Source organism: Carassius carassius, chromosome 5 (genome assembly GCF_963082965.1).
Source record: "Carassius carassius chromosome 5, fCarCar2.1, whole genome shotgun sequence".
NCBI lineage: Eukaryota > Metazoa > Chordata > Actinopteri > Cypriniformes > Cyprinidae > Carassius > Carassius carassius.
Genome location: NC_081759.1, coordinates 28,104,733 through 28,130,232, shown reverse-complemented (window position 1 = coordinate 28,130,232; position 25,500 = coordinate 28,104,733). Strand labels below are relative to the sequence as shown.

The 25,500-nt window shown below is 42.9% G+C and overlaps 1 protein-coding gene across 1 annotated transcript; it reads right to left on the bottom strand.

The window, feature by feature from the left end:
• Nucleotides 1-487: 487 nt before the first annotated feature.
• Nucleotides 488-25,484, bottom strand: LOC132141147 (insulin receptor substrate 1-B-like). The gene is made up of 3 exons (XM_059550421.1): nucleotides 24,834-25,484; nucleotides 20,368-23,565; nucleotides 488-911 (listed from the first exon to the last, which is right to left on the bottom strand). Exons 1-3 carry the CDS (start codon nucleotides 25,183-25,185, stop codon nucleotides 904-906), a joined length of 3,558 nt encoding a protein of 1,185 aa, XP_059406404.1. The 5' UTR covers nucleotides 25,186-25,484; the 3' UTR covers nucleotides 488-903.
• Nucleotides 25,485-25,500: the final 16 nt, after the last annotated feature.

The following is a 25,500-nucleotide window of genomic DNA, read 5'->3' as shown; positions in this document are numbered from 1 at the left end:
TTAATGTGTGTAAGTGTTTATCTGTGTAAAAGTAATGCATTCACTAAAGATTTAATAACACAGCAATATTGTATCAGTTTTGATCTTACTGTGTGTGTGTCCAGATCTTTTTTAGCAAACTGAGGCACAGCATGGCTGAGGCTTAGACGACTGATTACACCCACCCACCCACACACAGACACACACACACACACACACACACACACACACACACATACACAAATACAGCACAGTAAGGCAATCTGATTACACAAACTATAGCAAATAAAGCTCTTCCATCTATCCAATAGCTTTTCTTCACTTCACTTATTTGTAACTATCTGTCTTTCGGCTTTGTTCAGCATAACAAACACAAAGTAATGGGAAAGCAAAGCACATTGCAGAGCACACGGAGACCTGTGTAAAAATGGCTACAATCAAAAATTAGGCACTTTTATAAAAAAAAATAAAAAAAAAATAAAAAACAAGTTGTATTTATATATATATATATATATATATATATATATAGATATATTCTCAGTAATATTATGTCTACTATATATTTTTGTTCTATCATTATACTATTTATCATCTCTCTTACAATAATTGAAAGTGTGTGGTAGAGAAAAAAGGAATATCGTTGGCTCCTGGTTGGCAATCAGAGTCGCAATGGCCCTTCATATGCAGCTGAAGGATACGTCCATCTCAGTGATCTCTGGTGGAAATGACAGATAGTCTTTTGGCACAATTTTTTTATTTTGATTGAACCAATGGCAGCCCATGAGAGAAAATGTTTTAATGAGGTTTCCCCTGCTGAGGGATGTGGGAAATCGCACCGTTTTTCAGGACACATCATGTGCGCACACAGACAAACACACTCACGCAGGAAGGACAGGTGCTGACTGGTCCAAATGCAGGAACACATTAACAATCTGCAATAAGAAAAACAGACAGAGAGACTTGGTTAATCATCTTAAAATTATAAAAATAAAAACACTTACTAGTTAAGGACCCATAATTACAATCAATGACCTTACATAAAATATGTCTTTTGCAGATGATCAGTAAAATTACTGAATAAAAACATAGAATTATATACAGAAACGTTTAAAGGTTGTAATAAAAAATATTTCATGAAATGTTTTTCAGGATCATGTGACACTAAAAACTGGAGAAATGGCTGCTGAAAAATTTTAGCCATTTTTTTTACCATATGTTTGATTAAAAACTGCATCCTTGAGAATAAGAGACTTTAATTATTGTTTTTTTTTTTTATCTCCAAATTCATTCTTTCCAATACTTTTGAATTACCAAATTGGGCCAGAAAGCTTCTTGTGCTCATTTTTTCAGATTAATTTCTGGTTTGTTTGTTTGTTAAAATTGGGTTTATGCTTTGCTTTCTTTTATATATATATATATATATATATATATGATTTCTGACTATTTTCAATCTCAAGGCATCAAAATTATGTGTTTTCACAGTGCTATCTTCAGATGTGAGGTCATTAGAGGACACTGTATGCTGTCTACTGTATGCCATTACTTATGGTGACAGTCTCATACTCATAGTCTTAATGTTAAAACAAACAGCATACCAGAGGATAACATAGTCACAGAGGCACCAAACTACTTTCAGTTTAGTCTAGAGACAGGAGACAGTGGGAAAAGATTCAGATACGCACAAACACACACACACACACACACACACATGCAATCAGAAACACACACTTGAAAAATATCAAAGGGAAACTCAATAGACAGTAATGATAATAGCATCATTAATAATAGCATTGATTTGATAGTCGCTCTTCTTTCTTTGTGTCTATATTTCTTCTACTCTCTAAAAGGTTACTCATCAGGTTACACTGGCTACCAGTAGCCGCTCGCATCAAACTCAAGGTACTGATGCTAGCCTACAAGACGACCACTGGCACGGCACCAACATACCTAAACTCACTGGTTAAATCTTATGTGCCCTCCAGAAGTTTGCACTCTGCAAGTGAACAACGCCTTGTGGTGCCATCCCAAAGAAGTTCAAAATCACTCTCAAGGACCTTTTCCTGGACTGTGCCCAGCTGGTGGAATGACCTCCCAATCTCAATTCGTACAGAGTCTTTACTCATTTTCAAGAAACATCTAAAGACTCATCTTTTTCGCCTGCACTTAACCAACTAATACTAGCACTTTTCCTTTTCTTGTCTTTTCATTTATAAAACAAAAAAAAAAACCTGGCTATGCGTTCTGTACTAGACTAACTGAGACTTGTCATGGCACTTGTATACTATAGTTGTTCTCTTGTTGACCTGACTGCTTCTATTGTTCTCATTTGTAATTTGCTTTGGATAAAAGCGTCTGCTAAATGATTAAATGTAAATGTAAAAGTATCAATGAACAGGTCCCATGGGATTTCCACATTTGTTTTTGTTTTTTTACATGGAGTTCTCAATTTCTCATCCTTTTTTCTTCACTGCACTTCCACTGTCAGATATGATTAAGAAACATCAAGATGCCCTATATTTCTGTTCTTCTCTTACTGCCATAATTTCTGTGTGTGCATTTACACAATGCTACTATCATATTCCTGATACCCACACACAGTCGCACACATCTGTCTAAATGCATAAGAAGGCCAGATGGGTTCACAGTCAAAGATGTAGCGCAGAATGTGAACAGCCTACACTCCAGTGAGAAGCACCTCACACACAATCAGCACACAGTGCCCATACTGCAAAGATTCCTACCTGTGAAAGTCAGTCAAAGCTACGTCACACTAGACTGAAACTTCTACAGACACTGCAGTGTGGGTAATATAGCCTTGTGCTTGAGAATTCAGGGAAATGTTTATTTACTTATTATAATACCATTTAATGTTAATTAATTTATTTATTTAATGTTAACATTTTATTTTTCCATATTTTACCCATTTCACAAACAAATACATTTTATGGGTCAAAATGATTAATTTTTCTTTGATGCCAAAAATCATTAGGATATTAAGTAAAGCTGTTCCTTGAATATTTGTAAATTTCCTCCCCAAAACATATAAAAACTTTTGTTAAGAATCATTTTAAACGGTTCGCGTGTCCAATAACCATTAATCCACAAATGACTTAAGCTGTTAACTTTTTTTAATGTGGCTGACACTCCCTCTGAGTTCAAACAAACCAATATCCCGGAGTAATTCATTTACTCAAACAGTACACTGACTGAACTGCTGTGAAGAGAGAACTGAAGATGAACACTGAGCCGAGCCAGATAACGAACAACAGACTGACTCATTCTCAAAACAAGAACCGGTTGCATCGGTTTTCGGATCACCAGTAGTGATGGGAAGTTTGGTTCTTTTCCGCGAACTGGTTCTTCCGGACATTTTGATTCAATAAACCGGCTGAAGAAAACGGTTCACCGGTTCTTTTGCACTTGACGTAATGACGTCATTGGCGATGATTGCACTTGATTCAAGCCTTTGGTTTACCCGCGCTAATAACATTAGCACAGAATCAGTTCAGAATCAATCACCAAAAGAATCAGTTCGGTTCAGACACGTTGTGTGTCAGTCTGCTTCACGCTGAATCACACATGCGCAGTATCATCAGCTCCTCGGTTCTCGAATCGGACTCGTCCGACAGAAATGGTTCTTGACTTGAGAATGAGTCAATCTTTTGTTCGTTAACTGGCTCGCTCGATGTTCATCTTCAGTTCTCTCTTCACAGCAGTTCAGTCAGTGTACTGTTTGAGTAAATGAATTGCTCCGGGATATTGGTTTGCTTGAACTCAGAGGGAGTGTCAACCACATTCAAAAAGTTAACAGCTTAAGTCATTTGTGGATTAATGCGTATTGGAGACGCGAACCATTTCAAACGATTCAGTTCGATTTGGTGAAATGGTTCAAGAAGATCCGGTTACATCGAATGATTAGTTCGTGGACCGGATATCACTAAACTGCAGTGTTTTGAACTCGCTCACAACAGACACAGAAGAGAAGACAATGCTGAATAAAGTCGTAGTTTTTGCTATTTTTGGACCAAAATGTATTTTTCATGCTTCAAAAAATTCTAACTGACCCTCTGATGTCACATGGACTACTTTGAAGTTGTTTTTATTATCTTTCTGGACATGGACAGTATACCGTACACACAGCTTCATTGGAGGGACAGAAATCTCTCAGACTAAATCTAAAATATCTAAGACTGTGTTCCGAAGATGAACGGAGGTCTTACGGGTTTGGAACGACATGAGGGTGAATCATTAATGACATAATTTTCATTTTGGGTGAACTAACCCTTTAAAGGCGATTTTCTCAATATTTAGATTTTTTTGCACCCTCAGATTCCAGATTTTCAAATAGTTGTATCTCAGCAAAATATTGTCCTATCCTAACATACCTATCCTTATTTATTCAGCTTTCAGATGTATAAATCTCAATTTCAAAAAAATTTACCCTTATGACTGATTTTGTGGTCCAGGGTCACACACACACAGATATATATATACAATACTTTTTCTAAAATTAATCAAATCTTTAAAGTTACTGAATTAAGTCGCTGTCCAATCAAATCAAATCATTCTGAATTCACAGGAAATTTATTTTAACTGTCATTTTTAATTGAGAATGCATTTAACTGAAAACAAAACTGATTTGCAAAATCTCTTTCAAGCCACACATTCACGCCCCTAACATTTGATCTTTTACAAAGGTTATGAATGTTGGCTGATATTTTATTCTGTAAGACGGACAAACATTTAAAACAGCCAAACAACAAATAATGTGAATTCAACTATGCTCAACATCTTGTAAATTATAAGATCAGTGCACCTATGAGAATATTCCACCACTAATATGCTACAGTACAGTGTGAATAGATCATTTCTGTACATACAAACATATGCACACAGTGTGACTCCCCATACCTCATGAAAACCTAGGGGAGGAGTGAAATGTCTTGAGTAAAAGAGAAATGGTTCCAGTTGCCTATAGTAAACTACTAGATTTAAATCTGCAAGTCAGTAAGATTTTTGGAAATGCATTAAACTGATCAAGGGTGACATTTAATATTATAATGTTACAAACGATTTCTTAACAATAACAAGAAATGTTTCTAGAACACCAAATCAGCATATCAGAATGGGACAATAAATGAAGTAATGGCTGCTGGAAATGCAGCTTTGCAGGAATATTCAATATGACTATTTTTGAACCAGTCAATGCAGCCTTGGTGAGACTTCAAAACATATTTCACCCTCATTGTTTGTTCACGTGATCAGTACAGAACAGGCAAAATAAAAAGTATATAAAATTATTCTGCTCAAAATGACCTCACTGTCTCCATCAGCAATGCTTTTTCATCTCCATTTGTTGTATTTGTGTGTGAACTGGCCAGCTGCCACCTTCACCTTACTGTATGAAATGCCACAGAGCAGAGCATCAAAATGAATCCAACAACATACACTCTCTCTCCCAAACGTATTATACCCTGAAACGACATACAGAACTACCAAATGCTATAAGTTTGATTGTATATTATAATAATAGCTGTTAATAGTGTTCATCATCTGTTTGATTAAGTCTTTAACTGATTTCCTGTACATCTTCACTGATAAGCTAAATATTGTTAAAGCTTAATTTCCGGTAAAGCTGCATTGCAACGATCTGTATCCTAAAAAGCGCTATACAAATAAACTTGAATTGAATTACTATATAAACAGTCTAAACACACACTTAAAACACTGTCTCTTTGGCATTCTCCAAACTAGTAGTCTAACTATGCCTATACCCACTACTGCTCTGAGTGCATACACATGAGTGAGTGTTTGTGTTTGACAGTATGTGTGTGGATGGTTTGTTAACAGCAGACAGATCAATTGGCTCTGCTCTCGGTACACCCACTTGAGTTAACCATAATCTCCCTGCAGACAAGCACCTACCCACACACATTTACCCATATGCATACACTCTTACACACACAAACCCATTCTGTCTCAGACACACACATACACATGCAGATGGTGTTTGCTTAACATAAATAGTAACAAGAGTTCATTGTCAGTCTTTTACAGTCTCATCAGTTGTGAAAGTAAAGTGACATGTGGCCAAGTATGGTGTCTCATACTCAAAATGTGTGCTCTGCATTTAACCCATCCAAGTGCACACAGCCACATCCATAGAGCAGTGGGCAATGCTGCGGCACCCAGGGAGCAGTTGGGGGTTCAGTGCCTTGCTCACCTCAGTCGTGGTATTGAAGGTGGAGAGATTGCTGGTTATTCACTCCCCCCACCTACAATTCCTGCCGGACCTGAGACTTGAGAGAAGTCCTACTCTATATCTAAATTTTAACTTTCAACAACAGATATTTCAGCACAATGAATGTTCTGTGCTGAATATTTTCTCCCTCTGCCAGTGTCTGGTCATATGATGCGATTTTAATGTTTCCTTTCTGTTTGGAGTGTTACATGTTCTTGGTGCATGAAGATCTGTAAAGTTGCAAAGACTAAAATCTTAAATCCAAAGAGTTATTCTTAATTAAAGTTAAGACTTGTCCACACCCTCCTAAAATGGCTCGTTTAAACACGCCCCCACGTCTACGTCACAATGTGGGAAGATTTGCATAACACCTCCTAAATGTTCATGCAAACAAAGAAGGTGTAACTTTTATTCTTGCTGTAGTACAGAGTTGTTGTTGCCGACATGTGGATATGTTGTGTTTCCTTGTGAAAGCGAAACTACTTTGGTCTTCCAAAAGAGGACAATATCCATCCGCACTCAACCCCGCAGTGTGTGACGCTGTGTGAAATATTTTATGGAGGACTGAACCTGCAGGGTGGCCTGCAATGGGTCTGTTCTCAAACACTGTTCTATAAAGTGGGGGCAGTTCCAATTTTGCAAAGACAGTCTGGCGCTTCTGACTCACAGCCTGTAAGTAAATTTTTTATATTTAAAGAATTTGCCACTGATGATTCAAACGCAAGTTTTAAGCAGTGTAGAGAAGCGCTTGTTTGTCATTTATCCAATGCAGACATAGTTTTATGTTTATGCGTCGCGATACGCAACGCAACATGTAAAAACAGAGTATAAGTCATTATAATCAGTAATTATGTCCTCACTGGATGCAACAAATGCCCACAATAGCGTTTGCAATAGGAAAAATATTGAAGGATTGATTATAGTGTTCAAAAAGAAAGCATAGACCATTTTTTACTTAGGTAATATAACACACAGCATAGTGTAAAATTGTACATGCAATTAAAAACTGAATAAATATACATTTTTTTACGTAATGTATTTTGTATGGAAATACATTATCACAATATGTAAAAAGAGTCCACTGGCCACAAAAACATCTCTAGGACCATGGTTTATTATAACTGTTATATACTGAACTAATTAATAACATATTTCAATTTATTGAAAAAACATGCACGGTAGTTGTAACTAGAGCTGCGGGAGAAACAGTTGTTTGGTTGAGATTTTACACATTTGCTGACCACGACCCATATGAGCATTTATATATGTGTGTGTGATACTGCCAAATACTTGGAGAGGATGGGTGCTTAAGCTTTGGCTGACAAGCAGAGGCTGAGAGAGAAAGACAGACTGGCAGGGGGGAGAAAACAAACAACACTCTCATTACTATCACTAAGGAAACGAAGCAGATAAGTCTTCCTTTGACACAGGACAAATCAAAAGTCCAAATATTTTCTATCACACTACAAAAGCTTTTTTTTCATGTCATAAAAAGTTCTAGGCTTGAACTAGAATAAACAATGCTTGAAACTTCAAAATATAACCTTCAAAAGGTCAAGCATGTAAATTAACAGTACAGTCAAATACAACTACAAAAGGCAAGAGCCTCAGAGTAAATCCACACTCACTGTGAATAGCAACTTTAACAGTGATGTTGTGATTCAGTAAATAAAAACTCAAATTTCAGTATGTTCCTTAAGAAATAGCAACATTAATTATTCACATTTAAATAATTTATTTATTTACTTTAATCTTCTTGTTTTTATCATTTTCACATTTTTACGCTGATCTTCTCAAAACCTTTCCACAAACCCCCTAGCACTCCCTTGTTGCCCCCTGGAAGTCGCCGAAATCCCTGTGCAAGTGAAGACTTGATGATGACAGAATTCTGACCAAACATTCTATTTAAATTTTGTGAAAAGACGACAAGATATCTTGTGACCACTGCACTTTTTGGATTGAGATGCAGAACATGCCTTTGAATAAAATTACACTATTTCTTTATTCAGTGGCTTTTGCGTCATCAGGTCCAATAAGGTTGCAGGATCAGATGTAGACTACAAAGAACTTCTAATGCAATTCATATAATGGAACAAAACAACCAAAAAAAAAAAAAAACACAAGATGCAAAATCAGCACATTAAAGCAGCTTACTAAAGGAGAGCAAAGATTTTTGCTTTTACAACAAATATGCTTGCAGACAAAAACATACCAATCCTAAACTTCAGTTGTTTTACCGGGAAGAGTAATGCTGTGGACAAATTGTAATTTTTTAACTGATGATAATTCTAGCTGGGTAATGTAATGAATCATCACACAAACACAAAACACACACATACACTGCCACGCATTAATGCTGGTGTGGGTAAATGCCTTCCTTCGGGTCCATTATAAAGGAATGTATTCTCCTCTGGACCGCTGATGGGTCAGCTAGATTACAGCTTCTTTGACCTACAGCAACCTGCTTGTCTAGACAGCTTTTCGTCGGAGCAGATTCCCCTCTTCTTAGCACCAATGTGGTGACTGGGTTTGTATGAGGTAAACCCTTCAGAGCGTCACTTTGAGTCACACAATACCTGCATTGATGCTCTGCCTCCTTGTCTGTTTCTGTTAATCTTTTTCTGTCTATCAAGTCTGAACCTTGCTGTATTTCAGAGGTTGCAAACTCTCTCCTAGTCCATTCTTTTGTTGTCTGTTGTCAACTGTCTTTTAACCACTAAAAACCTTTCTTTGTTTTTCATGCTTTTCTTCTTATAAAATGTACAATTTCCACCCCCACAAACTTTCCACCTTGATGGTAAGTAGTTTAAGACAGATGGCTTTAAGGATGCTCATCAAGCCTAGCACTGAACTAAACTGCAAATTCTAGAATACACCATGACATTTCTTTATTTTTTAAAGTTTTGGGCAAGACTAAATGTGTTCTCTTATGAGAGCTCTCTCGTACTGCGTCTTAGCTAAGACGCTACGGGAAAAGTCTCTTTTCACGAAATACTGAAGCAAAAAATTATCCTTAATTTTGTATTTTTGTAAAGCGCATTTGCAGCAGTACACAGCCATAGGCGAGACGGCTCGTTCGCTCATTGGCTTGTTCTGCGGCAACTGCACAGCCTATCGAGTGCAGGCTGATGCAACATCAGATCAATAAGGGCGCTTCGCCCAACCTATAAAAGGAGCTCGAAAAGTCTGACTCACCAGATTTTTCATCTCTTCAGCGAAGCTCACGCATCGCTGGATCACGGAGGAAGCAAGCGCCGTCTGAGAAAGCATATCAGCGGGACGAGCCATTCTGAAGCTGCTGGCATCACCGCCTTCCACTGCCGTTCCTGCTGCGCTGTCCGGCGCCTATATCCTTTCAATTCTGTTATATCCAGCTGTTCTTTATGTGTGTGTGTGTTCGCCCTGCGTCTTTTTTAAGATGCCTTCCTGCGGCTTGTCAGAGCCCCACTCAGCGAGGGAGACCGGTACGTCATCTGTGTCTCCTACCTGGGGGAAGATCATGCAGCGCTCGCGCTCGCTGACGGCGGATGCCCTCACTGCGAGCTGTTGCCATGGTGACTCTGAGGACTCGCCTGGCCTTTTTTCTCTGAGCCTGCATTCTCCGCTGCACTGAGGCGCCGTAAAAGCACCGCTTCCAGCGGATTCCGGAACCGTCTTCAGCTCAACCGAGCTCGCCGGTTCGCCCTGCTTCACCGCCCAACCCCCCCCCCTGCATCGCTTCCCGGTGGGCAGCGCCCGCTGTTTGACGGTGCGTCGTCCGAGGAAGTCGATCTCAGGGCCGCGTCGGGGGAAGAGGAGACGCGCTCTCTGCTAGCTTCGGGCAGTGAGGGCTGGGCGAGCTCCGAGGATCTCGCGCCTTCTGCTCAGAAGCCCAGCAGACGAGCTGACATCGAGAAGGAGCCGGGGCGAATGCTCGTGTTGGTCGCGACGAGTCTCGGCCGCGAGTGGTCTGCTCCAGCGCCCCCCCTCTCTTTCCCGGCTGGATGGTATTTTCCTTTCGGATGAGCGTACTTCTCAAAGCCCGCCTCATTTCTTCCTGAGCTTCACGAAGAGGTGGCGAAGGCTTGGAACGCTCCATATTCAGCGCGAACTCGTTCGTCTGTCTCACTAGCATTCTCCACACTGATGATGCTAAAAACAGGAACTACCAGTCACTTCCGCCGGTGGAACAGGCGACCTTTGTCCGCCCTCTGCTGGACGGCGGCAAAAGCGGTGTTGTCATCTAAAGCCTGCTGTGTGACGCTGCGGCTGCACTACTCGCGATGGCTGCTTCATCGAAGCGCAGGTGTACGAGTTCCGCTGTGGCCGAGCTCTCACCCAAGCGCGCCGCTGTTTCAGTTCCAGGAATTGTGACTGTCTCAGCGTTTTCTGCAACACGCAAGCCTGCACAGTTGCCCGCTTGCCTGCACACAAAAGCCGTTATCACAACAGCTTCAGCAACGCAGCTCGAGACACCCGTTCTCGCTCTACCGGCCGTCGCCCCGCGCCGCGGGGACCGCGGCAGAGGATTACGGTGAGGCCGGGAGCCCCGAAGCCATCCTAGGAAAGCCATCTATACATGCTGCATGACACTGTGTCTGCACTACACACGATGGCTGCTTCATTGAAGCGCCGGTGTACAAGTTCCGCTGTGGCCGGGCTCTCACCTAAGCGCGCCGCTGTTTCAGTTCCAGAGATTGTGACTGTTTCGGCGTCTTTTGCAATGCGCAAGCCTGTATGGTTGCCCGCTTGCCTGCACACAAAAACCGTTATCACGGCTACCCAGATATTTCCCGAAAAAGGTGTAATTTCTGGTGTCCCGGCCACGGCCGATGGTGCTATAAATGTAGTGACGATGCCCACTGCTCAGTGCCCATCTCCACATATAAGCACAGCTCTTCACACAGGGCTCGCGCCCATAAAAGCGACTCAAGTCGATCACGCGCACTACATAGTAGACGTGCCCACTCCTCAGTGCCCACAATCACTATGTCACACGCGTCATGTGGTTTCTGTAAAAACGAAACCCGTGCACGTTCGTCCGGCCACGGCCGATGGTGCTATAAATGTAGTGACGATGCCCACTCCTCAGTGCCCATCTCCACATGTAAGCACAGCCCTGCACACAGGGCCTGCGCCCATAAAAGCGACTCAAGTCGATCGCGCACACTGCATAGTAAGCGTGCCCACCCCTCAGTGCCCACAATTACTATGTCACACGCGTCATGTGGTTTCTGTAAAAACAAAACCCGTGCACGCTCGTCCGGCCACGGCCGATGGTGTTATAAATGCAGTGACGATGCCCACTCCTCAGTGCCCATCTCCACATGTAAGCACAGCCCTGCACACAGGGCTCGCGCACATAAGATCGACACAGATCGGTCGAGCGCGCCGCATAGTAAACGTGCCCACTCCCCAGTGCCCACATACATTATGTCACATACGGCGCGTGGCTTCTGTAAAAACGAGGCCCGTGCACGTACGCTCTGCACAGGCAGACAGCGAGTTGAAAGTGGTAAATGTGCACATATGCAGCCCACAGTTACTCGCAGACATATCGAGTCCCACGGGACCTGCTCAGCCTTCCCCCAGTCGGTTAAGCGCCGGGACGGGGTCGAGGAGGAGCGATCTGCCTGCTGTGATCAGCGCGCTCCCCGCCTCAAATGCGCAGCACACCCGAGCGCAGATACTTTCTGGTGCCCAAGAGAGACGGGGGTCTCTGGCCCATACTGGTTCTAAGACAGCTAAACAAGGCATTGATGAAACGCAGTTTCAAAATGCTTACGATCAGGAAACTCCTCGCACACATTCGCAGAGGGGACTGGTTCATGTCAATAGATCTGAAGGACGCGTATTTTCAAATACAGATAGCGTCAAACCACAGGCGATATTTGAGATTCGCCTTCGAGGGCCAGGCATACCAGTTTACAGTCCTGCCGTTCGGCTTGTCCGTGGCTCCTCGTACGTTTACGAGGTGCATGGATGCAGCGATCGCTCTTCTCAGACTCAGAGGCATGCGAGTGCTGGATTATTTGGACGACTGGCTGGTTCTGGCCCGATCACGAGCGGAGCTCGTGGACCACAGGGCCGTTTTACTCGATCACCTCGAGAAGCTCGGCCTCAGTGTCAATTGGGCGAAGAGTTCGCTGAACCCCAGTCAGATGATTCTGTTTCTGGGTATAGTTCTGAACTCGTGTTCCATGACGGCGCGGCTGTCACCACAGCGCGTGATGGGCAATCAGCACGCAGCGAGTTCTTTCCGCTGCGGCGCTGCCGTGTCGCTCAAACACTGTCAGAAGATGCTGGGCCTCATGGCCTCAGCATCTCCGGCTCTGCAGCTGGGCAGAGCGTGGGCGTCTGGCCGGCTGCATCTCAAGGTCAATCAGAGCTGTGTCACTGCTCTGGCACCTTGGACAGCGAACGGCTGGTACCGATCAGGTGTAAGCCTGGGGACTTCCCCGAATGTGAAGAGGGTGTCGACGGATGCCTCCACTTCGGGATGGGGAGCGCTGCTCGAGGGCAGACCGTCCTTTGGCCTATGGTCAGAACGGGAAAAGCTCCATCATGTCAACTGTCTGGAAATGCTGGCAGTGGAGAACGCGCTGATGCGCTTTTGTCCCCAAATCAAGGATCACCACGTCTTAGTCCGTTCGGACAACATGTCTGTGGTGTCCTACATAAATCGCCAGGGCGGTCTCGGGTCCTGAAACCGGTACAGGCTAGCGGAACGCCTCCTGGCTTGGGCTCAGCACAACATGCGTTCGCTGAGGGCAGTGCAGGTGCCTGGGCTACAGAATCTGGGTCCAGACAGGCTGTCCAGGGGCAATGTTCCTACGGGCAAATGGTCTCTACACCCGCAAACAGTCCGGCTGTTGTGGGAGAGATTTGGCAGGGCGGAGGTGGACCTCTTCGCGTCCCACGAAAACGTTCACTGCCCTGCGTTCTTTTCCAAGAACGAAAGCGCGCTGTCACGGGAATGGCCGTGCTGCCCGCTTTATGCTTTCCCTCCCGTCTCCCTCCTTCCGCAGGTGATAGAACGGGTGAGAGAAACGAGATGTTCAATACTGCTTGTAGCACCTCTTTGGAAGAACCAACCATGGTTCCCAGATTTGATGCAGTTAGCAGATGTCGCCCCGTGGCCAGTACCGTTGAGGAGGGACCTCCTCTCGCAGGCCAGGGGCTCGATTTGGCACCCTCAACCAGAGTTGTGGTCCCTCCATGTGTGGGCGCTCAACGGTTACCCGCTGATCTCGCAGTCGGAGTGCTGAATACCATCACTCAGGCTAGAGCTCTGTCGACACGACGTCTGTATGCCTCGAAGTGGTCGGTGTTCTCCAGCTGGTGCACAGCTCGAGGATATTCACCCCTTAGTTGTGAGGTGACGGAGGTTCTCTCCTTCCTACAGGAGCTGTTGGATAAGGGCAGAGCCCCATCCACGCTCAAAGTTTATGTGGCGGCCATCGCAGCGTTTTCTGAAACAGCGCTCGGTCAGTCAATAGGAAGGAATGATTTGATCATCCGGTTCCTCAGAGGAGCTAGGAGGCTGAATCCTCCCAGACCTCCGTCAGTCCCTATGTGGGACCTCACGGCGGTTTTGGAGGCCATGAAGGGTCCACCTTTTGAGCATATCCAATCGGTTAGCCTTCAGCATCTGTCGTTCAAGACAGTATTCTTGTTGGCTCTCGCTTCGGTGAAGCGTGTGGGTGATTTGCACGTGCTCTCGGTTGATCCAGTCGTGCTTGGAGTTTGGGCCTAATGACTCAAGGGTCATACTCAAACCTAGGCACGGTTATGTGGGGAAATCCCTCAACACGCCGTTTCGGGCTCAGGTTATTGCCCTGTCGGTGTCAGGAGAGGATAGAGACTCGAGTCTTCTTTGCCCTGTCAGGGTTTTAAGAGCTTATGTGTCTCGCTCTGCTGCCTTTCGGCAGACGGAGCAGTTGTTTGTCTCGTTCGGTGGACGTTCCAAGGGAATGGCTGTTTCGAGACAGACTCTATCCAGATGGATAGTTGACGCCATAGCGTTAGCTTACGCTTCCAGGGGCCTTCAGTGCCCGTTGGGCGTCAGAGCACGCTCCACAAGAGGCGTCGCCTCGTCGTGGGCATGGTCTACTGGGATCTCCTTGCAGGATATATGTATGGCGGCAGGTTGGGCCTCGCCGTCTACATTTATCAGGTTCTATAACCTGGAGGTTCCAGCCTTGCAAGCAAGGCTGCTGTCGGTATAGTCGAATCAGGGCCCTGAGGGGAATTCTGAGTTCATGAGCGCTATGCGCTGCCGACTGTTATATGGGCAGTATTGCGTAAGACCCGCATTGCCACATTGGTCAGGCTTTGCCTCGGCTGTGTGATGTCATATTGCCGCATCTACGGATGCTGCTAGATATGGGACGGAGGGCTTCCCCCTTTTCTGTCCTGGACTCTCTGTGAGTCCCTCAGGTGACTGTGCACTGTAAATCCTGGGCGTTGCTTCAGGTTTATTGGTGTGTGATCCCTGCGCGCACGGCGTTTTACATTGGGTTCCCGTAGCGTCTTAGCTAAGACGCAGTACGAGAGAGCTCTCGTAAGAGAACGTACTCGGTTACTAAACGTAACCTCGGTTCTCTCTAGAAGAGCGAACGAGTACTGCGTTCTCTGCCGTGCGCACGATTCACTCTGGTTCGCTTCGGCGATGAAATAAATCAGGTGAGTCAGCCTTTTCTAGCTCCTTTTATAGGTTGGGCCACACCCGTTTCGGCGGGAAGTGGCTAGAAGGGCGCGAAGCGCCCTTATTGGTCTGATGTTGCATCAGCCTGCGCTCGATAGGCTGTGCAGTTGCCGCAGAACAAGCCAATGTGCGAACGAGCCGTCTCGCCTATGGCTGTGTACTGCTGCAAATGCGCTTTACAAAAATACAAAATTAAAGATAATTTTTTGCTTCAGTATTTCGTCAAAAGAGACTTTTCCCGTAGCGTCTTAGCTAAGACGCAGTACTCGTTCGCTCTTCTAGAGAGAACCGAGGTTACGTTTAGTAACCGAGTACGTTTTTTTTTTTTTTTTTTTTTACCTGCATATCTGATGTTTCAGTTATGGAAGATGGGACACTTACTCAAATTAGTGTGGCATGCTAGGTCATCACACACAATAAAAACCTTCACATGGACAGGCACCATTAAATTTTTCTCCAGAAAATGTAAAAAATTGCAGTGTATAATTTCTGTGCCACTTGTAGCACCAAATAGAATAGTAAATAAAATGTCTGTTTACAAAAAACTTCTTCCATTGGCTATTTTTTTTTTTGAAAACTAGGTAATACGCCTTAAAAAACCATGCTATCTACAATAGCAGAAAAAAAGCAATTAATGTCATGACATACACTAGCTTAATTAAGACATTTCAGGTGAACATTCAATTTTATGCAGACCAGAGTATTGAGAACCATTAGATTAAACTGACCTGAAGCATGTGACAAGAGCAATAGAAGCTACTCATTGAGAAGTTATTTTGAGACAGCTATATGCACCAGTTATGTGGTCATTGTCAATGCCATATCCTTGAGAGAAAAATAAATCCCCCTTAGAGCCAATTTATAAATGAAACATTTAATAAGCAGGGTTTAATCAGTCAAATTTAAGACTTTTTAAGACCTTTTTATGACTATTAGGATTTGAATTTATGACCTACACGAATTACGATAAATAACTTCAGTCATTAAAATTCCTTTCAAAAGTCTTCTTTTATTATTGACTTTCATTGAAAGTAACAAGTTTTATTATTTAAAGAGTTATTCTATTATTTCTTAAGATTAAGAAACTGAAGCCTTCGCCTTCTTTTTCTTGAGTATCAAGAACACAGTAATACTTAACAATTGTAACATTGTAATTAACATTGTAAATTAAGAATTATTTGGTTGTACCAGTGGGCCCTGTTTGAAATTGTTTAATTAGTATGTTCGTTTGTTTTTATTTATTTTTGCTCATTTTTAGTTATTTTTGCTATTTACACAATGTTTAAGTTTTTTCAAGTTTGTAGGTGTCCAGGTACAGAAACTGAATAATTAAATGTAAAATAGCACTGGATAGTCTTCAATGTAAAAATGAAATATACAATCAAACCAAAATTTATTCAGACACCTTCAACATTTCTCACATTATTACAGTTTATTTGCTATTGCTTCTAAAATGGTTATAAAATATGACAAGAATTTAGAGTTAAACTCTGTCGGAACAAATTCGTCTTGCTAATGTCATAACTTTGATAGAAATGTATTTAATGGACTACAATCAACTACAACAACAGACAACTGTTATTATGACAATATTTACACAACTATCAATACTTTGTTGACCAATTACCAAGCAATGCTTCATTTTGTTCAGACTGTGGTGTGAAAAGGTTGCATTAGCAATTCAGAAAAAAAACACATAAGAAAAACATGGTGCTTTATAAGGTGCTGAATAATTTTTGTTCCCAATTTTATATATAGATAGATAGATAGATAAAACATTTATATTTATCTATTTCACTAGTAGTTCACTCTATGAAGATTCTTTGGGTATAATATGTCACAGTTTGCTTATACTCACTTACATAAATGTATTAGTGTCCTGTACCTACTAGTAAAATATGTATATCAAAAATTACATCTGGAGTCTGGATAATTTTTGGTTTGACTGTGCATGAATTCTTGTTAAAACTACAAAGTAATGCAGTCAAGAGCAGTGAGTGTTTTTTCTTTCATTTTCTTGGATTAGCCCTTATGCGTTGTTGGGGACGTTTTCGTCCACTAGGGGGTAAAGTTGAGTCTTATTTTGGCCACAACTTTCTCTGTGTTTGAGCTAATGGAATGATTTTTGGTGACAAATCTTATTTTGACCCATATTTTGGAAAAATGCTTTGAAATTTTTCAAAAACTCAATGGTACACTGTGGGCAAATTCACTACCCTTTCGGTATGTTCGTGGATGAAAACATCCACTAAATTAAACTGCTGTAAAAATGTATCAGATAAATATTTTTTAACAATTTTTTTGCATAAATCTATTAATCAACCTCAGTCCTGATCAAAACTACCAAATGTTTAAAACAATTCCAAGATTTTAACTCTTTAATTACCAAGTTCATAAATGATGTCACTGATTTGGGGAAAAAAACACACAAAATTACATATTTTCAATATAAAAAGTGATTGTGGACTGGATATTTTTTTTACCTTTTATCACAGTCTTGGGCATGTCAAAGATTAGTAACAAGATTGGCTTTGATGCATTGTTAGTTTTTGTGCAGCATTAGATTTAATTTTTTTCTCCCTCATTTGTTGTTGGTGGCTGTTTTTGCCCCATTGACTTCCATTATAACAACATTTTTTGATTGCAAAGCCATGACACCATATAATCATGCATTCTTGATTGTTTGTGGTTTTCCCTTTTGGGAAGAGGTAAAAAAAAATATTTTTAAGGTTGATAACTAGGTGGGACCATTAACCCTTTAGATAGGCCTGTGCAAAAAAAGGCTTAGATTCTGGCTTGTATATGGAGTAATATGGAGTATAACAGCAAATTATAGTGTGTGTGTGTGTGAGATTCTTGATTGTTGGTGGTTTTCCCTGTTGGGAAGAGGTAACATTTGTTATTTTTTACAGTTGATCACTAGGTGGGACCATTAACCCTTTAGATAGGCCTGTGCAAAAAAAAGGCTTAGTTTCTGGCTTGTATATGGAGTTATATGGAGTATAATAGCAAATTATAGTGTGTGTCTACTAATTCAGCACCCTCACTCGGGACAGCGCTCTTGTAACGTCGGACGTAAGAGGCAGCGTGCTAAGAAGCTTCCTAAGGGACACTTCGGGGAACACACTTAGGAACATAAACAACTTTGGTAAGATATATCTTTCGAGGTCTTCTTAGCGCGCTAAGAGTGAGCGTTATCGGGGAACTAGGCCCAGGTCATTTCAAGAGTGATAAACAAAGGGATAGAAAATATTTATTTTAATGCATTTTAAATGTTTAAAAATGTGGAAACCACTCATTGCATCACACCATCTCCTGACTGCATTATTATTTGTAAAATAGGGACTTTATGGAGAGTGTGAACCGTTATATTTCATTAATTAAGGGAAATTAACAAGTGTCTCAGCCCTCAAAGGACTATTTGGCCAACAAGCTTATTCCTGCTTGAAAAGCAAAACGTCATTGATAGTGTAAAAAACATCAACTTTGAAACACATGCTGATTGATGGACTAGCATTACTCAGCATTACTTACTACCTTCCAGCAACGCTACATTCAGTGAAGGTAAAATAGTAAAAAACATAGTTCATTTAAATGAAACCAGGAGCCGAACCAGAAAATTTCAAAAAATACCCCACCCAACTTATGAAGATCTTTAAACTGTAATATATGTTGCATTTTGACATTGCCAACCTTTAAATTAAGTTGAGCATTGAGTAGTTGAGTATTGTGCATTTTTCCTTACCACTATTTCTTAATAATTGTTTAATGATTTTAATGGAACTGGAATCAGAACCGGAACCGTTAGGTGGAACCGGAACCGGAAAATTTCTAACGATTCCCAACCCTACAAATAACTGAAAAAAAAGTTTTTTTCGAGCATACTTTCCAAGGTGGGTATTTTGAAATATTTTGTATGTATTTTTGTCGGCACAAGAGCAAAAAGAAGCAAATCCGGTGTACAAACGTTTTGAGACGCCTTTCTCTGTGTGAGCCCTGAACACCAGAACACTGTGGTACCGAATTGGGCTCTTTCACATCCTTTTGTTTGTTCAAAACTGCGATTAGTATTTGTTCGTTCATGTGCAGGAGGGACTGTCCGTGATATGCGGCTCTCTCTCTCCGCACCGAACACAGCGCGCGAGTAACCAGCTACTCAGCTTTTCCACGTCTTGTGTTAGGATGCTTGATACCGATTGTTAGCGACGGGCTTGAGCCAGCTACTAAACGCACTGTCTTCGAGCCATGGATCGTTAAAGGTACATTTTCCCATTGTGATAGCCAGGATGATTTCAATTAAGCTAAGCAGTGACTCAGTATGATACAGTATGTTCGGAGTTCGCGCGGGTTTCTGTGAAAGTCCTTCTGACAAGTCTGTATGCTGCCGCATGGACCTTGTAGTTCTGGAACGCTGTGATACCAGTGTGATACCACCCAGATTCCTCATACAGAACTACAACAGGCAAAACAAGTTAATGCTATTGCTGCTGCGAGCGCATTTTGATGGAAGAACAAATTAATGGACTAGCATATCAATTTAAGACAAGGCTAAATGTTTTTATGACCTTGTATGGAAAATCCGGACGTTTTTATGACTTTTTATGGCCTTAAATTCTTATTGTTAAATTTATGACTTTTTATGATTTTTTATGGCCCCGCGGAAACCCTGAATAAAGGATTGAGATTTCAGTAGTACATTCTAGCTGTCTATATGTTACAGAGATAGAGAGAGATAGAAGTTCAAGATGAAAGACTCAATGGAAAGAAAGGAGAGAGAGAGAAAAAAGAGGGGAGAGATGAGTAGAAGCAGAACCACATTCAGGAACATTTTCAGCAAGACTGAAGTTAAATAGCAATAATTATCTACAATCACAGTGAGTTAAATATATATGCGGATACAGGGCTGCTCAGAGGTATCCCTTATAAACACTTAGACAAGCCACAAATATGCTATATCCTTTATCCATACACATCACAGGCACAAATATGCATATGTCTGTACTCACACTGCCCTTACCATGTGCTCATGACCTGTAACAAAGACACACTATACAACCAACAACATAAATAATCTGTGGATAATACTTCAACGCAGAAGCTGTCAGATTTTTCTTACACTCCACCTCCCCTTCCCTAATGAAACTAGGCAGAGAGTGGTCCAAATACAGAACTAGGCCTCTTACGATACTAACTATTGTTCTATAACAAAGGAAAGAGAGGAGTGAGGCCCCAAAATAACCCTTGAAAAGCCCATTACCATCACTGTGAGCCTCAGCAGGAAATATTTTGAAATTGTCAACACAATTTCAGACTGAATAACTGAATAACGAATAAAAAATTACCGCATTTATTTCTTGATTGAATGTTAGAATAGTATGTTGATCTGAGACATTGTTACTTTATGGCCTTTATAATGCTTTCTTTAAGGAGATAAGGAATTTAAAAAAAAAAGAGCTTTTACCTTTGCTGTCCTTCCTGTTGCTCTGATGAACTCTTAATTCATCTGATTTGATGAAATCAATGCTGGCATATGTATTTATGCTGGAGCTGATGTTTCCTCCTGCTCCACCCCCTCCCCCAGTCAACCCTCCCACTACAGGAGAGAAAAATGAATGAAGGCCAGAGGGTCCATCCACACTAGTTTGATTCTCCTTGCTGACCAAGTCCAAATCAATGTAGTTCAGCCCTTGCTCCAGGGTTAAGGAAAATGCCTGAGCAGCAGGAAGATTTGCTACTCCAGGGCTGGCACACTGTGCAGAGGGTGGCTGATTATGAGACCAAATGTTGTTCTCTAATCCTTGCTGTCGTGATGGACCAACATGTGGAGTTTCGGAAAAAGGAGACGGGGAAGCAGAGGGTGAGAGGGGGTGAGTTGGGGGTGTGATAAATGTCTCTGAGCGATGCCGCCTTCTTGCTGTTGATTCAGCCCTGACTAGACGGGCACCCTGATCCACGTTTGTAATAGCCTTGGGTGAAGGGAAATGTATGTTATGCTCCTGCTCCATGGAGGATGACAAAGGTGTTTGGCCAGCTTTTGGGGACTTGGATGTTGTATCTGCACCCAATCCATACTTCATCTCAGTATAGTCTGTAAAAGGAGCAGCAGCCACATCTGTAGATGTCATGGCTGTCATGCTGCTCTTCCTGAGTCCCATTTCCAATTCTTGTTCTACTTGATGAGCTCTGTTGATCTCCTTTTTGACCATTGGGGCAGGTTTAAAAGAAGAGAAGGTAGTGAGAGAGGAAGGTGAGCTACCTAAGTCCATATTTACATATTCAGAAGATAAAGAGATTGAGGTGGAGAGGGGTGCTGAGAAGCTCCGAGGAAGGTTAGCAGATCCACCTTGACTGTGACATGGCTGTGGTTGGTGAAAGGCTCTTCGATGTCCTTGTGCCATAGAGTTCCCTGGCTCAGTTGTAGCCATCCCCATGTTATGTCCTCTTTGCTCACCCTGATATACAATGCTAACATACTCTCCTGGGCTCTGGGATGCAGTTGGGAGCAAAGTCTCTCTGACTCTCGGCAGCGTATTGGCTTTGGATACATCAACAAAAAAACTGGATGACTTGTCCTTCCTTGATGGTAAATGCCCCTGTTTCTGAACACCTGACCCACATCTCTGCTGGTGATGGTGTTGGGATGAAACTTTGGGGTGAGTCCCCCCTACCCTGTGTCCTGCAATCAACCTAGTTGCTCTTCCCACTCCACCAACAGACAGAGACAACGATCTGTCCTCAAGGCTTTCACTGCTAGCTGAACTGGAGGAAAAAGAGGAGGAGGACAGAGACAGTTGTCCACCACCACCTGAACCCACAGGTGTGTCCCCTCCACAATGGTAACCACTATGCCCAGCTTTTACTCCAGCTTCACCTCTACCCATGCAAACCCTGTCCAGATCATCCTCAAAACGGGTTGAGAGGGTGGTGTGTTTGTATGAACGTGGCAGCGAAAAATAAGAATAAACCATATTTGGCTGCAGTGGTTGCTGCTCTGGGTGTGATGGAGGAGTACTACAAGCTGACCTGGCACTTATAGGTGACATGTTCATGTAATCGCTGCCTGTCCGACTTTCCATGCTGCCCCTACTGCCCCAATTACATCCACTTAGGCCGTGTAAGTCTGGTGAACAGCTGCTGTTAGGAGACATCAACATGTAGCCCTCATTGATGGGTAGGCGGATGTGCTGAGGGGGTGAGACACTACTGTTGGGAGTCATGGCCATGTATTCATCTCCACCCTTTGGTACTACATCTGATCCAGAAACTGATAGCGACAATGAAGCAGGAGGAGCCGTAACGCCAGGTAGCATAGACATGTATCCACTGTCAATTGAGTAGTCTTCAGGACCCCCTTTAGTACTGACTCCTTTATCTGCTGAGTTTTCCTGCACCAGTGATGTTGTAGTTGAACCCCCTGAGCCTCGGCGAGATGTGAAAGACTCTCTACTTGCACTGCGTGACATCACTGCATAGTCTTCTTCATCCTCTTCTTCCTCCTCCCTGCAGCGTGGGACCAAATGCTCTTGGATAGAAGTGGGGGGAAGGGAAGCACGCTTGCTGAGCAGCCTGCGCTCAGCCCCACACTCGCGACTAGATGAACGACGAAGAACCCTGCATCCATGAACACGTTTGTGACACCCTTCTCGATGACCCATCAGGATATAACTGGCTCCACCTTCAACAAGGGCAGCAGGGAGTCCTGTGGCTAGCAGTGAGTGCTCTCCGGGGCTGGAGCCGTACTCGTCTGATGAACCATAATCACTGGGTGATCCTGACATCGACACTCTCTGAGGTATTCGAGCATAAGTACAGACGGGCACTGTTCCAAAGGCAGCTCCACCCAACCCACATTCTGACCCATGACCAGAGCTGGATGAGAGGCTGGGGGCTGGGGAAGGTGCAGGGTTAGGGGTGTATCGTGCCAGGCTAAGGGTGATCTTTGCTGGAGTGGGTGCTCGTGTAGGTTTAGGTCTCAGGGTTGGGGTAGTTGAGCAGGATGAACCATTGAGACTTGGACTTGTGCTGAGTGCCGTTGCTCTGCCCCCTCCATCATCTGTGCGAGCCCCAATGCTGGCTGTCCGTGACCTAGAAAATCCATGTCGCGGAGTTGGAGATGTGTTGCTGTTGGAGACACCAGGAGTTTCCGTTCTAGCACGTCTGGAAAAGCCAACCTGTGAAGGTGGCAGATTTGGATGGTGTCGTCGAGAAGGTACACTGATAGGGTTCGAGGCAGTTCCTCCTCCACAGCTCACACCAACAGTCTGAGATTTGCTTCTTTGACGAAACTCTTCACTCAGAGCCTTCATAGCCTCAAGAAGGGTCTCATGCATGTTCTGTGCAACCACCGAATCTCCTACTTGCATCCAGAATTCTCCAGGCCCTGTCATGGCAGAACGACCCACTTCAATGAAAAAGAAGTTCTCTGAGTGGCCACAGCGTCGCACATTCATCAACTGGAGGATCACAGCTGCAACATCAGAGTTGAGCTTGACAAAGTTGACTGTTTTATCCGTCAAGCAAAGTCTGTAGATTCCAACTAGATTTCTGGCCTGGCCTAAACCTTTAGGCCAGACTTTAACTTGCCAGACCTCCTTAAAGGCAGAGCCAGGGGAAGGCAGTCCACAGTCTCCTCCACTGCCACACTCATCAGGAGTCTTACCTATAAATATAAAAGAATAGAAACTATAAAAAAGAAATATGCATATAATTAAAGCAATTGTAATGTTGATTGTGTCTATCTAGCTACTTATAGATATAATTTAAACATTACATTTCTAACTTCAAATAAGAATTGTCACTAAAATGTATATTTTTTCCATACAGAACAGTATTTGTCAAAGGAAGCTTTGTTATTAAACCATGCTAATATGCAGAAAATGAGTCACTTGCTGGTCACATTCTAAAACTTGTTGAGTGGTTGAATTTCATAAGTCGGGGAAAAAAACAAGTACAATGTTATTTTACATATGTGCCTTTTCTAACCTAAAATCTAATCTTCTTAATAGAACTGCCACGAAATCATTCTATTTAATTAAATATACATACATATTTCAAATACTTCATTACCACATAATTTATCCTCACATTTTGTGCAGTTCAAAAGGGCGAACGTTTATTTGTTGTATATATCTGTGCAGCAGCTTGATAAAAACACTACAGCCAAGTGAATCCATTATAGCCTTTACTGACGCTAATCAAACCGACAAAGCTTTATAGAATCGCTTGCTCGGCAACTAATGTCTCCATATTATCACGCTGATGGCCTGCTGTTCAACCCGGTGATCGGTTCATTCAGCGGAGGGGTGGGGCGATCATATTCTACCAAAACACGAGGGATGGGGAAGGAGGAGACCCGTATTCCAATAAACACGCACGGCAGCCGCGGCTCCCCTCCCCGGCAGAATCACTATGACAGAAATGTAGGTTACACGCACAACATGCACAAATGTGTAGAAAAACAAAAACAGTCGTGAGCGCTGCAGCAGCGTCCGCTGCACAATGCGCCACTCTTGCACTACGCACTGTAGTAGTTCTGTCTAGATGAAGAGCATTTAAATATGAAATATTCTACATCTCGATTTTCTATAAGCAGTCTAATTAAAATAAAATTACGAATTCGTCATGTATGAATGTATTGAATGGCTCTACAAAGCAAGCACCGCAATTTGGTCATTTTAATACCGCGTGCGTCCAGATTATCAGGTGTGGTGGTTATTAAAAAGACGGGTGGGGTTGAACTTGCATTTGAATCCGAACAGCTTTGCAAATATAGATCCACCAATGCAAGGGGGCTCCCATCATCAACACGCAAGATGGGCAGGTTAAGCTACTAGCTACAACCACGAAGGTCCATGCTGCAGCCTATATGTGAATGACAGATCTTTCACTAATTCAACTCACGGGTATAATAATAATTTTCTGGCTCACATTTACATTGTAGATCCAGCATGGCCTGGTACCATTCGTTTTGGACCTCTTCGGTGTCGGCAGCTATGGCAAAGCTCTCCCCGCGGGTATACAGCACTATCATGTGCTTGTTCTTTGAATCTGCCCGTTTGTTGATGTTGAAGCAAGAGTCCAGGTTCACTGCTTTCTTTGGGACCGGTGATTTGCTTCGGAATTTCTTTTCGTTTTCATAATATTCGAGTCTGGCCGGGCCCTGCTCCGAGGCAGCCCGGAGAACGAAAAAGCGCCGGTGCATAGATTTCTGCTTGCGGAGATAACCGCTTTTCCGCACGTCCTCGTAGCTCTGCGGCTCCATCGCCGCCTGGTTCTCCATTGCTAGCCGAGTTTCTTTTTTTATCCACCAATGTCTGCCTAAAATCTGGGGTAGATTTTACATTCGTTCATTATAGCTGCAGTTCTCTTCTCTCTCATCATGCAATCACGGTCCTTCGAGGAGAGCCGAAATAAGCGCGTGAGCTTGTTTTCCTGCTCCGACTTTTATGGCTGTGTGCACCCAGGCTCAACTGACAGGCGTGCACATGCGGCATGCGACGTCTGCACTAGCATGCAGTTCTGCTGTATATCATTGCAAGCGTATCAGAATTGTTTACTGTACAGCTCTAGCCCGCACACTCGGATGCCCCTCTCT

Coding starts and splice junctions, on each gene's coding strand:
- LOC132141147 (XM_059550421.1), bottom strand. CDS start 25,185: ATGGAGAACCAGGCGGCGATGGAGCCGCAGAGCTACGAGGACGTGCGG. Junction 23,566..24,833: donor GCTGGATCTACAATGTAAAT/GTGAGCCAGAAA, acceptor TTATATTTATAG/GTAAGACTCCTGATGAGTGT.